Source organism: Catharus ustulatus, chromosome 4, assembly GCF_009819885.2.
Source record: "Catharus ustulatus isolate bCatUst1 chromosome 4, bCatUst1.pri.v2, whole genome shotgun sequence".
In the NCBI taxonomy this organism is placed as follows: domain Eukaryota; kingdom Metazoa; phylum Chordata; class Aves; order Passeriformes; family Turdidae; genus Catharus; species Catharus ustulatus.
In genome coordinates, this window is record NC_046224.1 from 38887197 (window position 1) to 38902641 (window position 15445).

The following is a 15445-nucleotide window of genomic DNA, read 5'->3' on the forward strand; positions in this document are numbered from 1 at the left end:
CACAAGGCTTTCAGATGAAAAGAAACTTCAAGAAGACTGAAGCTGTTAAATTTCAAGAAAACATACAAAATAAATTCACTGTCTCTTACCCCATCACAAAATGCAATCAATAGATATAAACTGCAGTATGTCCAAACTTTCAAAAATTATGTATTTTCATATAACCAAATGAATACATGAAACACACTGCCAGATAACTTAAACTATAGCAGAATTAAAAACTTAGCTAGACACACAAGAGGATTGATCAAGTACACGTTTGAACACACTTGCAGTTTTTTTAGGACTGACTTCTTTTTCAGTGAGATTACAATTAATATTTTTTAGAATATGCAGTAAGCACTAACAACAAAGAAACCAAAAAACCTTCAACCATCAGTTTACCACAGTCTGAAATTTCACATTTCTCAGAAAAACTGTAAACCAATGCAAAACTGGACCTAACACAATCCATCACAAAGCTCTTATCGCATTGTGCCAGTAAGAAGTCTACCCTCTATACCTGCAGCATTTGAGTGAAGTAGCAAAATATCACAACAGATTACCTTCAGCTTTGATCACATTGAAAAGCAGATGGTAGTGTTACTTTTTAGCTTATTCATCTCATGAAATATGTAACATTATAGTTGTGTGCATAATACAGATTTGCAACTACACAGCTACAATGCTCTGAAAAAACAGTCCCTAAAGTGTCTGTTATCTGATGCAGAGCCCCTGAAAAAACAAACAAAAAAGTTAACCAAACCAAAAATGGATCTTCATGAGGTTTAGAAGCTTTGTTCTGAATAAATGAGCAGGTGCTATGCCAGTGGGTACCACTCACACAGCAAGTTCAATAGTACACAGATGGATACACCTCATCTGTGACTAAGACCACATTCATTCAAAGGTGTCGATCACCTAACTCTACAGTCCAGCTCAGTCCAGCTTTTAGAGGTCCAGACTCCTGAAATGCTCTGAACTTTGTGTGTTAAGCCCTGCCCAAGTACAAGAAAAACACTGACAAACTGGAGCAAGTCCAGTACATGGTCATTGAGGTGGCTGGACACCTAGGACAGATATCATGGAAGACAGCACTGCATTTATTTAGGAGGCTAGCTGCAGTCTTCAACTACTAATAAGAGGGTTAGAGATAACAGAGTCAGACCCTCTTCACGGGGCCCAGAGGCAACCCTGCTGGACTGGGCACAGCATTTTATGGGGCAAGGCCCTAAACAATTTTACCTAACTCTGCAAACTACTTCTAGCAAGGGCTGGACTAGAAGAATTCCAGAAGTCCCTAACAGTCTAAAATATTCTACACTCCAAGAAGCAACTCAACACCATACTGTGTAACCCCAAGATGAAATGAGGAGGAAGCCAGAAACAGAAAGTATGTCTTGTTCTTTAATATAAAATGAACATCAGAATATGCTTTCAAAACTAACTTAGAAATTTCAACTCTTTGTTACACAGTTACTGACTTCAAAGAATTAGTCTGATAGCATGTCTAACAGCTAGACACTCACCAACAATCAGCTAAACTCTATCCCTCTGAGGTGAGAACTTATGCCACCTGTCATTTCACACACACACAGATTACACTTTTCTAAGTATCAAGTGTTGGCTATCGCAAGGGAAAAAAACCCACAAAATCTCATGAGAAATGTAAAATTACAAAGAACCATCCACAGACGGAAAAAAGCTACCTCTTCCCCCTTCCAAAAAAACACATGCCCAGTAGATGCCTGAACAATGAAAGATTGATGAAAACACTGATTTCCTCCAAATATTACTTATAAAATGTCTTTCAAGGCAGAAAATCATCAACTGCAATTTCTTCTGAATTTCTACTAATGACAAAATTTAAACCCCAGTAGTTTAAAAAAAAATAGATATAGAGCATTTTTCTGCCCATTATAAAGAAAACAATTGCTGTCAAAAGTGAGTGGATATTAAGGCACACAAAAATTACTGGGATCTTTAAAATTAAAAATGTTAAGAAATACCATTGCAAATTAAAATTTGAAGTTAATAAAAATAGAATGTATGGAGTTTGAAAACAAACCTGACTTCTTGAAAGACTTTTTCAGGGGACTTGCAGATATGAGAAGTGAAAAAAGCTAGACCATCACAAAAATAAAAAGCAGCTTCGGGTTAAGTAAAATGTTTCAGGTGTGTTTACTGAATCAGTCTTAATTGCCAGAGTACTGCCATTTAATAAGGTATGACAGGATATGTTATTACTTCAAGGCTTACCTTAAGATAACCTCCAGATGACACAAGCATTTTACTGTCAGGAGAAAAGGAGAGGTCTGTTACCCAACCTCCATGTGTTGGCTCTCCTTCATCTACAGTAACTGGGGAGCAGAAATGTAGTAATGCACCTGTTAAAATGTCCCAAATCTAAAAGAGAGGAAAGAGTATTTACAGAAGGAAACTTAACAGGGAAAAATCACCCTCAAATAAGGAAACCTCAAATGCATTTTTCTGTATTAGAGGGAAAAAAAAAACAACCTTGCAAATATGTATTCTACTTGAAATGACAAAATAATTTTTAAAAAATCTTGTCTTAGAACTGTATCTTATATAGAGGATTTAATCACATGCAATTCACAATAGAATTATTATTAAATCATGTGAATCAGTTCCTTAGCATTCATGGAACACAAATCTATCAATGTCGTTACAAGGTACTGCCTCATGTGGAAAACTGCTATTTTCACCTCAATGTTCACCACAATGCTAAGGAATTAGACATGCAGAACACAAACCATAAGAACTCTTCTGTCTATGAACTGACAATCAACTGAATTATAAAATCACATCAAGATTTAGAGTGGTACCCTTATTTCTCCTTTGTCATCTCCAGTGGCCAGTAGTTTGTTATTAGGAGAGAAAGTACAGCACCTCACACAGGCTTCATGGTCTTTCAGCTCATGAAGAACAGATGAACTTTCAAAGCTCCATATCTAAATGGAAAACATTACAGAGGAATGAAAGATAAGTTCAAAACCAATTATGATTTCTTTCTAAAAGGCATTAGTATTAAACTGTACATAAGACTTTTTATACATATGCGTATTTGTATGTGAATTTATGTAAATGTATTATACTGTAGAGTCTGGTTTTCTTTTTTATTACCTGAATCACACAAAAATGCACTTTCTATTAATTACTGAACTGACTGTATGTATCTTTCCTTGGAATACACATTTTAATGAAACCTATACATTTATAAGAAAGTTTAAAGCTGTTCATAGAAATATGATTCATCAATCACTTGAAAATTACATTTCAGAATCCTAATGAAATACTTTAGGTACATAATGGGGCAGCCCCACTTCACTGCTTTGTGCACCTGCCCTCTGAACCTATGAACAGAAACTTCACTGGAAGTCTCAAATTTTTCTCAACTTTACAAATTAAGAATGTCAGACTATCAACAAATCAATACAGAGAAATAAACTAAGTGTTCTGCACAAGCTATTAAACATGCATTTATTTGTACAAAAGCCACTAGGCTTAAGTTATATCCAAGATCAATTTTGAATGACTGCAACAGTTTTAGAAACATGTTGATGGATACAGGAAATTTAAAACTAGAAATACAACAGGAATCATAACGTGAATAATCACTAGTTACCTCAAAATGAAAAATATAGATTACTTTTTCAGGACAAATAAGGCATCATTTTTGTCTCTGTACAGAAGCTAACCAACCTTTGCAGTTTTGTCAGCAGAAGCAGATGAAAATTTAGTACCATCAGGTGAAACAGCACAGGAAAGAACAGCACCTCCATGACAAGCAAAATCTTTTTCTGGGTTTCCAGTAGTGATATTCCAAATCTACCAAAGATACAGAAAAAAAAGGTTACCCTTAACAGAGTAAAAAGGTTAAAACATCTGCATTTTACACAGCAATATGTAAGGGATAAAACTCAGCTAGATATTCTAGTGTGGCCAACATTTTGTTATATTCACTGTGTGAAACAGTTTTACTGAAAAGAGAAAATCCAAAATTTTGTCTTAAAAGTCAGCTTACACTTCACAAATTATACATTAAATGTGTGCCCACACAAAATATTTGGTAGGAAATACCAAATGTTACAAGAGACAGTCAAACGTGTTTGATGTGATTTCTAACTTCACAGGTTTTTACTCACCTTAACAGTCCCATCAAATGACCAAGAGAGAATTTTTGAATTTTCCAGAAGTCTAAAATCCTTGATTGCTTCCTTGTGCCCTCTTAGAAACACACATTCGCTCAATTGCCAATTCCACACCTAATTACAAAAATCAAATACATTTTTTTAAAAAAGTGAAACAGTAAACATAAGAAACATGAACCAAGTTTTATTTTTAAGTAACAGGACTAATAACAAGTTGTTATGATGGAGGTAATTAATTAAAATGTTAGATATTGAAGTGATCCATAATGGAGATGCTGAAGATTGAGGGTGCCATAGTATTTAATGGTCAACCTATGACAGAGTTCCCTAGAATACAAACATAATCTTATTTTCAAAGTGAATTTGATACTTAAAATTCACAGGTAATTTTTTTAAAAAAATGCAAACCAATAACTTTCAGGCACCTCAGTAGTTTAGGGTATTAAATATTTGATCATTACAACATATAGACTTATTTCACCCAGCATAACTCATGGTTGCTTACTTAAATTAGATTTCTTTTATATTTCTAAAGGGCATTTTTAATGATCTGCCATTTTGCTTTGCCTTTTTATAAAAAAATTACACTTCTATTTTTAATTCAACTATTCATTGCAAAATGACTTAAGAGTAATTTTTCCTACAGAAGCTATTAAGCACCAATTTATTTCAAACAGCAATGATTTAATAGTTTTCAAAGGAGCAGGTTTCCTGCAGCAGGGCGAACAGAAAGTAGTGTGTTGCACTCCTGGGGGTTTAAGCGAGGCGCTGCCCACCAGAGGGAGCTGAGGACCAGCAGGAACTATTCCCATAGCAGATACAGGAGAAGGAGGCCAAGGCTGAGGATCAGCATCCAGGAGTGTTTTGGAGGTTTTATTCAAACTCCAGGTTCAGCTGTGTGGGATGAAGGCGCCTGAACAGCTGGAGCACGTGCTTAGGGATCCTGTCAGCACTCTGCTCTGCAGGACAAACCAGGGCTCAGCAAGCTCAAACTGAGACACGGCTTTCTACTGCAGAACTGCACCCTGGGGTGGAAAATGCTAACACAGACACACCAGAATGCACCTCCTACCTTGCTGAGAGGCAGAGGTTCCTAATTTGAGCCCACATTAATGCAGCCACTCTATTTGTAGTTGGTTTTCAGCACTGCACTGGTCAGGGTGAGCACACCAGCCTGCCCAGGGACTTTTTAGATCATTCCCCAAGACAATGAAAGCAAACAGACTGACAGACCTACAGCATCCCAAACCCTCATTTCAGAACTGCTGAGTCACCTTGTTTTAAAACTAATGTTTCTTTTACTCTTCTCAAAGCATTTCTATCGTCCACAGCAGTAAAAATAGAAAAAACTGTAATATTCATTATCATAAGGCATAAATAAAGGCAACACTTTCTACATCCCTTGCTCCTGGATGGAGCAATACAGAATACAGCAGTCATTTACTGAGTTTACATTATCTATAGTACAAAAGCCCATTATTTTAAGTAGTTACAGCATTATCTTTTTAAACATTGCCCAAACCTGTATAACGGAATCATGAGCACTTAGAATGAGAGTCTGACAATCGGGTGTAAATCGACAGTGCTGCACAGGCGTCCTGTAGGCCTCCCAGGAATTCAGAACCTTCCCATCTGACAACTGCAGGACCTTTACAATGAAGAATGTAATAATTGCATTTATTTGACACACTGGCGGAAAATAAGAATATGCAAATTTTTTTTAAATAACGTGACATTGTAAATACATGATTTTACTGGATTGGAACAACCAAAAATTCCTATTAGCTTAGTCTGGGTAAAATTAATTTCTGAGTTAGATTATTAGCATTACCTTTAAGTTATTTTAATTTAGACATCACTCACAAATGTAAATTGAATTACTATATTGAAGACTATTATTATATGAAGTTATCCAAATGACATTTATTTTAAAAGAAAATGCATAAAGAAGAGTGTTTTCCTACTATTTTTTAAACCAGATTTAGGATTTAATACCTTTATTGTTCCACTCTCCAGTCCAAAAGCTGCAAATTTAAGATCTTCACTTAAGCAACAGCAGGAAATGGGGGATTCTTGGGCTGCTGTCTGCATAATAACATTGTCTGTATTTCCATTGATAAGCTGTAAAATAGGAATGTAGATAAGGTATTACAATGTTTTAAAATTTAAACTTAAATAAATTACAATATAGAGGTGAGAATGCAAAAGGGAACAGTTATGAACTTTAAATAACAAGTTACTTCCACAAAGCACTTTGGATGCTGGTGTACTTAGCCCTCAGTGTGGCATTGCCCAAAGTATTAAGAGTGTAGCCACTATTTTATTTAGCACAAATCTGGGCTCACACGTCTCACTGCCCAGTTTGAGATGATTCCTTCAGCTGCTACACAGAGTTTTGAAGCATTACATAATTTGCTGTGCAACACCTGGTCTATAGGTGCTGCACACGTTACACATTGCTGTGCACATGTGAGCCACTTGGAGGGCCCATAAAGGGGTACGAATTCTGCATCCAGACTCAATTTCACCATGAGTGTAGAAATTTCCCCTCAAACCCCATTTTTTCACTTACTAAAGTAGGCACAGTTTCTAGATACAAAAACTGTTATCATACATTGAGTCATCTGCTACACATTCAACTCTTGAAAGCCAAGAGTAAGAGGTTCTTTCAGTGCTTCCGCAGTTTTCTACTGAGATTTTCAGGTAACATTCAAATGTACCTAAATATAGATAAATACATCTTACTTGTAAATTCTTCTGATTGTAGATGGCTAAAATCATCACTTCACCATTGTGAAACACAACATCTAGTTCACTTTTCAGCACAGCATCAGAAGACTTGCACACCTTCTTTGTTTCCCAGATCTGTTGAAGAACACAGTATTTCATTAGTTTTATTAAAAAACAAGACATAAAACTTGCTGAGTAACAGCACCTGTAAACCGAAGGCTTATAAACTTGCAAGCAACACTGACTTATTAAAACAATGAAAATTATGCTTCTCTTGGTTTTTATACCAGGGGAAGTTGTGCAATTAGTATAGTGATTCCAACAGATGAAATAGAACTTTTTTTTCCAGGCTGACTACAAGACTCCCTTGTGTTAGAATCATAGCTAGAACATCCAAAGTTTTTTAATCCAAAGAGCAGCATTAAAATCCAATTACAAAAAATATGAAATAAAGATTTCTATATTTCAATTCCTTTCAAAATTTCATGAATCTATGTCTTAACCTGGGAGAAAGGGAAATGTTACCTTGGTAAGATTGGTTCTATTTTCACAGGTTTTAATGAGACATTACAATTACAGAAATCTATCCTAAATATTAACAGGCAAATATATCTAACAATGAAACACATCGAGTCTGCTACAACTCTCCAAAAGGTTCAAAATTCCCAATTCTGATAAAATGTAAAACAAAACAGAAGGTGATAATTACTCTTGAAGTGCTACCAGACTCAAAAAAAAAATCATATTGATATAGAGGAAATTCAGATAAACAGTAAATAAAGCAAAAAAGCCTAGTACATTTTACTGTATATATAAATTATTTTATAACAAATATTTAAATTGATAGTGACTATAAACTTACATAACACACAAGTCTATTTCCATGTATTCTATATGATATATGATTTTACAATAAACAATTCCTTAAATAAGTGACTTAATAACTATGTAAATTCAGATATTTCAAAACAGAAAATTATCTTACGCGTATTGTCTGGTCATCAGACGAAGTCAGAAATAAAGATCCATCTGGCGAAAATGTCACACAGTGAACCCAGCTCGTGTGTCCTCTGCAATATGCCACTTTTGATAAAGACTTAATATTCCATAACTACATTAAAAATATAAAAGAAAAACTCACATGGATTTAGATTGCATTTACAGTAAAAATATTGCAAGTACACTTAATGTCTATGTCTTCTAGTATTTGCTTAATTCTTATTCAGAAATCAGATGTAACAAGAGGTATGCCTGCTTATCAGATTTTGACGGTGAGGGAAATTGAATCAGCAGCCTCTTTGACTGCTATGGTTTTAAAAGACACGGTATAAAAAAACCATGCAAGTTCAACCGGACCATATAGTCCAAAAAACCAAAAGACCCTAAAACAGTAACAAAAAAACCCCAAACCAACCTCAGCCTCAAACCTGATATTTGTACAGACCTATTCTAGCCATATTAGCCTCAAAGTTATTCTAGATGTTTCCTTCCTTCTTATGTACCAGCACACAGAAGGAGGTTTTGGTTTGAGTTAAGCAATACTCCTGAGAGCAGTTTTAGATACACTTAGTAAAGTCAATGGGGGTTCCATTGTCCAAAATTAACATGCTACTTTAAAACATCATTTCCCAGCTGATATTTTAAATTTATGAAGTGAAAGAGAATTAAAAAGAACAGAACACACCAAAAGTCTGCTAAAATAGCTACATTTGTTTTATCTCTGCATACAAGAAAGTATTAGGAAAAATGTAACACTTTAAATTACAAGTAGTCTCCCATGGTATATTGCAGACACTTACCTCAACAGAACAGTGAGACAAAGCAACGGCTACTAACTCATCCCCAGGACAGAAGTCACAGTATTGGATTGTGCTGTGATGGCTGACAATTACTTGAGTTAACAAACCACATGTTTCGATATCAAAAAGCTGTGAACACATAATCACAATAGAAACCCTGTTTGAATTACTTCACTACTGACAAACAGCTAATATCCTCAAGACTGTACATTCTTGAACTCAGAAGGTATTTCTCTTAGTCACAAGTTTGTTGACCACATATTTTTATTTACACACACTTGAAATCAAGAATTTATATCTGAAAGATCTTAATGGCCTGGAATTTTATCTCTAATCATAATTTCCATCTATATTGTTATACACTACCTCCAAAAGATTGCTAAAGTGAGATACTTACCAAAAGCTTATTTTTGGCTACCACCAAAATCATGTTACCATTTCTGGACCATGAGCAACATTTTACTAAAACCTCCACGTCATCTGGTTGCTCATCAGCATTTTTGAAGAAATCTTTTATCTCAATACTTTTCAATTCATTTCCTGAGCGTGCTTCCCAAAGCTGGAACAAACAGGAAATAGACACAATCTCTTGGCTGATGCAGGTACAGAATACAACAGGACAGAGCTCCCAACTATGTCTTAAGAAAAAAGGGCATGGAATAAAATACAAAAGCCCCTTGTTACTTTCTGAAGTCAACAAACAGCATTAGAATATTCACAAGTCTAAATTATTTCTATATTAAAAAAGGAGAAAAACAAATTAAGAAATAAAAACAAACAACAAATAAGATTATGCTGCATCAGAACCTTCTCCTTGGGTTTTTCCCTCCTATCATTCCAGCTACAATGCTGCCTCATCTCCAACTTAAAAAGGAAAAAAACCAAAAATAACACCTGCCCTGCAACTCTATAAACAATCTATTCACAAAGAGAAATCTGGTATACATCTAGTTTTGCACCTTAATTTCATTGAGGGACCTGCCAAAAAATCTAGGGAACCTTTCTGTCCCCTTCACCACATTTTTCCTTATGAACAACAGCTACAGCAATACTTCTTTCCTGAGTAATTTCACGATTATAAGCCGCACCATTTTGACTAAAATTTTGGTCCGAACCCAAAGTGCGGCTTATAATCAGGTGCGGCTTATATATGGACAAAGAACGAAAAGTTGCTGTTTTAGTTTGGAGGACAGGTGTCTGCTGAGAAAGGCAGGAACTTCTCTTTGAAATGGAGAATGTAAACCCCCTCCCTCCAAATTGTTATAATTTTGAAATCAAGGGGCTTTCAGGGAAAGATATGGGAATTAGAAATAGCAGTTCTTTTCTAGGGAAATTAAAATAGAAATACAGTACTATGAAGAAACAAACTCCAAACCCTGACAAAGTCAGAGTACAACCTGACACCCCGTCAGGCAGGGTGTTGGTAGCAGTCCCATTAAATGGTGGCTGCATCCTCCTGCAGTGACAGATGTGATTCAGTTGAAGCAGTGCTCCTGCAGAAGGCGCAGTTTCCCTCCAGAGGTCCAGTGGTGATGTGGAGAAATCCGGTTTTTCTCTGGAGTCCAGTGGAGAAAGGGGCTCCCTTAGTGTCCCAAAACCTCTGTTTTTACCTTGCTAAGAAATGTTGGGTTCTCCCTCCTGGCTGGAGCAACTTCCAATGGGATGCAGTAATTTTATCAGTCACACAGTGGGACTCAATGGGCCATTAGCAGAAAATGACTCGCTGGAGGAAGGATGGGTTGTGAAAAGATAAAGAACAATGCCCCGCCTGGTTTCAATGGATGGCCCATTAGCAGAATATCTGCCACGGAGATAAGGATCACTGCCCCCACCCTCAACAGATGGTGATAGAATAGATACCTTTTATCACCCTCTGTATTGTAACATGCGGCTTATAATCAGGCACGGCTTATATATGGACAAAGAATGAAAAGTTGTTGGCACCCGGAAGTGCGGCTTCTACTCAGTGCGGCTTATAATCGTGAAATTACTGTACATAGAAACCTGTGTTTTAAGAATTGCAATTCTGAAATAGCATAATTCTGTTGCGACTAAAGGCAATAAAATAATACTTACACTCTCAGAACAACACAAACCTCTCAGTTTTCTCCTAGTGCATACAAGAAAATGACATATGGAAATTGCCTTTAATTTTTATGTCCCCTGATGATTCATTTTCAGAGATGACAAAACTTTCAATTAACCTAAAAACTTACTACTATTTCTGGTTAAACAATTTTTACTCTCCACTCAACTTTCCTTAACAAAAATATTCAAAATTTGGCTAGTTAGAATTTGTTTGCAACTACAAGCAGTTGACTTTTTTCCTGGTACTGGACAAGCCATTTCAAAATCTTGCATTACAAATGGGATCAGTAATTGACTGGCTTAGGATTTAATTCATTAAAGCTGATCATGCAGACGCAAAGTTTTCTTATACATATTTTGCAACTGATGCAAAACCTGCTCATCCATCATCAAAACAAAGGGCTGATTTAAAAACCTACTGTATACCTTTACTGTTCCATCTGTCGAGCAGCTAGCAACATATTCATCATTTGGTGAAAATCTGCAGTGATTGACAGAATTGTCATGACCTATCATTGTATTTCTACAGTATTTTTTATTCAAATCCCAAATCTGTAAGAGAAATAAACATACCATCATATTCATGAATTATTCAAAGACAGATCATTCATGCTCTTCTCAAAATCATACACTGGCAATCAAAACACACTTTTATTTTTTCCTAGTTTTACCCACATGCTCATGGACTGAATGCTATGCCACAGGCTACTCTACAATTAACCTCTATCTGTTAAGATGCATGAAAACTATTAAGATCAGAATTACATAAATCTAGTTAAATCTTTCTGTAGAGTGTAGACAAGGCCCCTGACCAGCACAAAATTACTGAGTTTCCTCAGACTGAGGAAAAAGCTTTGTCTTGCTTCCTTCCTTTTCAGCTTCCTAAATTAGAATTATAGAGTTACACACTTTAACAAAAATGGAATCTCTGAAGTTAGTCTTGAATAGTCTGAATATCATCAGGCTAAAGCCCTCACCTTCATGCCCTACCAACAGAGGGCTTGCTTAATCTCCTTTGCTGAGTACAAACAATTCTATTCTGCCTTGTTGAAATCTAATTACAGAGCTGTAAGTCAATACTCTTGATCTGTTGCCATGTGTTTTCTACCAGGCTCATTAAAAACCTAAAATTACAGTGTTTAGATATATTTATACATCAATAACGACCCTGTTATGACAAACAGCATGAGAATAATCTCAACCTTTTCCACTTACTTTGATGTAAGTGTCATTTGAGCAGGTGACTAGAAGGTACTGACCACTTTTGTTATTGAACTGGCAACAATTGACCTGCTCGGAGTGTTCTTCGTATACACACTTACATTGGCCTGTTCTTGAATTCCAGACCTAGGCAGAATTGAAAGATGAGAAAGACTTTTAAATATATTTAAAGTAATTGCTTTTAAAAATCTGGAAATTATGCTGAAATACCGATAAAATCCTAAAACATTTCCAATAATACCTTATAAATACATTGAAGAGAAAGATTATATATTTAAAAAAAGAAGCAAGACATTATGAAGGGAAAGGTCATAATTCAGATTAGAGTCTGATAAATTCTGGAATTCCAACAAGATTTTGCTACTATAATGAGGAATTAAAAATCCCAACTATTTCATAGGTTACAGAAAAGAAGCATTAAAACAAGAATTAAGGACAGATTTATCTCATGTTATGAACAGGACTGGACTCACACATCATGTTCTAGTTAAAAAGAAACATCAGATAATACAAAATAAGTGATTAATTCTGCATGCATGATGTTAACATTATCTTTTATTTTATATAACAAGTGGGGTTTTTCTGTCTGTCACATAATATTTAAGTCAGTTTAAATGTCATTAATTTTAAGAATCTGTGCTGAGTTAACTAAACAGAAATTCAAATTATGAGTTTGGAAAAAAGAATCATCTTTTCCTCATTCCCTTACCTTGACTTTTTTATCACTTGAACAAGTTGCTACAAATTCACCATCTGCAGAAAAAGCGCAACAGAGTATTTCATCATCATGGGCATTTATCTCCAGCAGTCTCTCTCCACTTTCTGCTTTAAACACCTAAACCAAGGAACAGTAAAACCTTATAACTTGCAGTTTGAAAACACGCAAGTTTGTTTTATCATCTCAAACAGCTCCCTTTAGGTAAGCTCTTAAAAAAAATGCATTCATCATTTCTGGGACAATAACATAATTATAAAGTTCTTACAATTTCTGTCATCCTTGCAGAGAGAGAATTAGTGAAAACTGATTTTTAAAAACACTCTTTAAGCCAAGAGCCATGCCCTTTCACAGTACTTTTTAATAGTAACTGCACAGCATTATCTTTTAACCAAATCTAAGTTATTCTAAAAACCACAAATTCCAGTTTTAGATGTATGGGATATCCATACACATAAAGTAAAAATTTCAACAGAATTGATGACTGGTTGAAAAAAACCCCAAAATAAGCAGGGAAATATTGACAGAATGACACATGCTTCAGTCTCAAGTTAGACATAGGCAATGAAAGGACAGTTGAGGGGAAGACATATTAATTGATTTCCTCAAATTCTGGGATTTAACTTTACAGTGTGGGGTCAGAAGGAGGTAGAAATCAGGCGTCCCTCTCCATCTTAGGTTATATATTCTTAATTATTAAAACAAACCACAAGGTGTTACTTACAGTACTTCTCAGATTATTTTTTTAATTGAACAGGAATACTAATGACAATTAATGGTTGGTATTTGTTCAAATAAGAACGTAAGTACTTAAGCAACAGGAAATCTACCTTCACAGCAAGTTCTGCAGAGTATCTGTTCTTAATCCAGCAATCATTTTTTTAAGTAGCCTTGAAAACTGAAAAGCTTAAGCCGCAATTAGAAAAAACATTAATAAGCTCAAAGCCAAAAAATGAAAAAAAAAATTATGGCTAATTTTCCTCTTATTTCTTCAATGAAAGTTTAGTTTAAATGCAATTGCAATCTACAGATTTTTTTGGGGTGTAAAATGAAGAAAAAAATAAGCAATCTGCAGTGTCAATAATGAGGCCATTACATACAGAAGCCCAGCACAGCAACAGCATCACAGCATGAGTACATCCCACCAGACATCTCCTAAGTGGATGTCATGATCATAATTCTGTACAGGCCAGCAAACAAAATAAGCAAATAAAAAACCCAGTAACAACACAGTAAGTAGCCAAATGAACAGTAACTTAGTACTCAACTTCCCAAGCATCCAAAACAATTCCAAAGGTTTGCAGCAAAGTTGTTCTTTTCCCTTACCTTTGGCTGTCTGGAATATGGGTACTTTACCAGGTTACTGGCTGGATGATTGCTAGTTTTCTTGAGAGCTGGCTGACTCCCCTCCGGCAGACTGCTGGCAAATTTGTATTAGTCACGTTCCCCTCTGTCTCTGCTTTCTAAGCACTTTGGGCCTGTTTCCAGTTTAATACTGTCCTCAGCTTCAGGTGTTTTCTCACAGATTTATTTCTTTTACATTAAGGGATTTCACTAATTAAATACCAAAGTGGCATAATGTCCACTACCATCCCATATAAATAGCAAAACTGAACCTAAAACATCTTACTGCTCCTCAGTACTGTAGAAGGTCTACAGTAACTGGAAATAACATTTTTGGCAAGTAAATGTTAAATAAGCTAGGGTGCATTGCTGGGCTGTGACCTTTTCCATATCATCTCACATTTACACATTAGTGCAGTGAGGGTACAAACCCTAAAATCACATCATTCAGCTCTTGAAGATAACCCTTACTGTTCTGAACATGCAACTTGATGTTTATGCAATAATACATAATTTTTAATCATTTGTCTCCAGTTATGATCTAGATCCAAATATTTCCACATAGCAACAGAAATGACAGGACTGTTTAACAAATATTTTCAAAATGGTACACAGCATCTCTGTAGACTCATGCATAGGTGTCTTACCTGAAGTGTTTTATCAGCTCCACATGATGCTATTCTTTGTCTATCCTTAGAAAAGCAAGCATGGTAAACTGCATCTCTGTGTGGACGAACAACCAGACGGTAGAGATTTTTCAAGGATTTTTTATTTCTGCAGGGTAAGACAATTACTAGATTAGTGCCTTTGTATTATTCAAAATTATCTCTAAGAAGATGAACACTTTTTCACACATCTTGAGTAGTAAGCTTTATAAACAAAACAACCAACCCACTACACCTTACCTCTCAGCCTTCATGCTGAACTAATAAAGGAAACACAAATTCGAACATTCACTGAGAGGTTCACATTGTGTTCCAACAGTTACAGCTTAGAGACCAAAAAAGATAGCATATTTCAGATCATAAAAACGTTTTCTCCAAATATAGACTTTTTCCTGAGAATTCTTGCTTTCCTGCAATTGATGCAAACTCTTCCTTTTAAAGCATATTTAAAAAAATTTCTAAGTTTGCTTAGATCTTCACAAATTTCTTTAATTTTCATGACGATAGCCCAGTTCTTATGACTAGATAGCTAAATAAGATCTGTGACTATCACCACTTTTCAGTTAGAGATTAGGTACAGGATCTAACACACTTTAGATGACTCTTACCTCACTTCAACTAAAATTTAAGAGTTAATAACAATCACAATCATCCTGTTTAGCCAGAACTTAACACAGAAAGCTGGCACTGTAATGAGATGATGACACTGTAATGAGATGACTTGGTGATGAA

The 15445-nt window shown here is 35.4% G+C and overlaps 1 protein-coding gene across 6 annotated transcripts in view; it reads right to left on the minus strand.

Moving 5' to 3' along the window:
- Positions 1–15445, minus strand: part of APAF1 (apoptotic peptidase activating factor 1) — a 31905-nt gene that overhangs the window by 1819 nt on the left and 14641 nt on the right. For 2 of the 6 annotated variants that reach the window (XM_033058343.1, XM_033058342.1), the window contains exons 13-26: positions 14696–14822; positions 12699–12824; positions 11984–12115; positions 11195–11320; positions 9078–9239; positions 8681–8809; positions 7867–7992; positions 6897–7016; positions 6147–6272; positions 5674–5799; positions 4146–4265; positions 3703–3828; positions 2826–2951; positions 2239–2385 (exon numbers count right to left, since the gene is read on the minus strand). In XM_033058343.1, the coding sequence (XP_032914234.1) occupies positions 2239–2385; positions 2826–2951; positions 3703–3828; positions 4146–4265; positions 5674–5799; positions 6147–6272; positions 6897–7016; positions 7867–7992; positions 8681–8809; positions 9078–9239; positions 11195–11320; positions 11984–12115; positions 12699–12824; positions 14696–14822 (1819 nt within the window). Of the gene's footprint in view, positions 1–2238; positions 2386–2825; positions 2952–3702; positions 3829–4145; positions 4266–5673; positions 5800–6146; positions 6273–6896; positions 7017–7866; positions 7993–8680; positions 8810–9077; positions 9240–11194; positions 11321–11983; positions 12116–12698; positions 12825–13534; positions 14183–14695; positions 14823–15445 lie in introns of those variants that run through there. The other 4 variants (XR_004417753.1, XR_004417751.1, XR_004417752.1 and 1 more) reach the window with 4 other exon arrangements.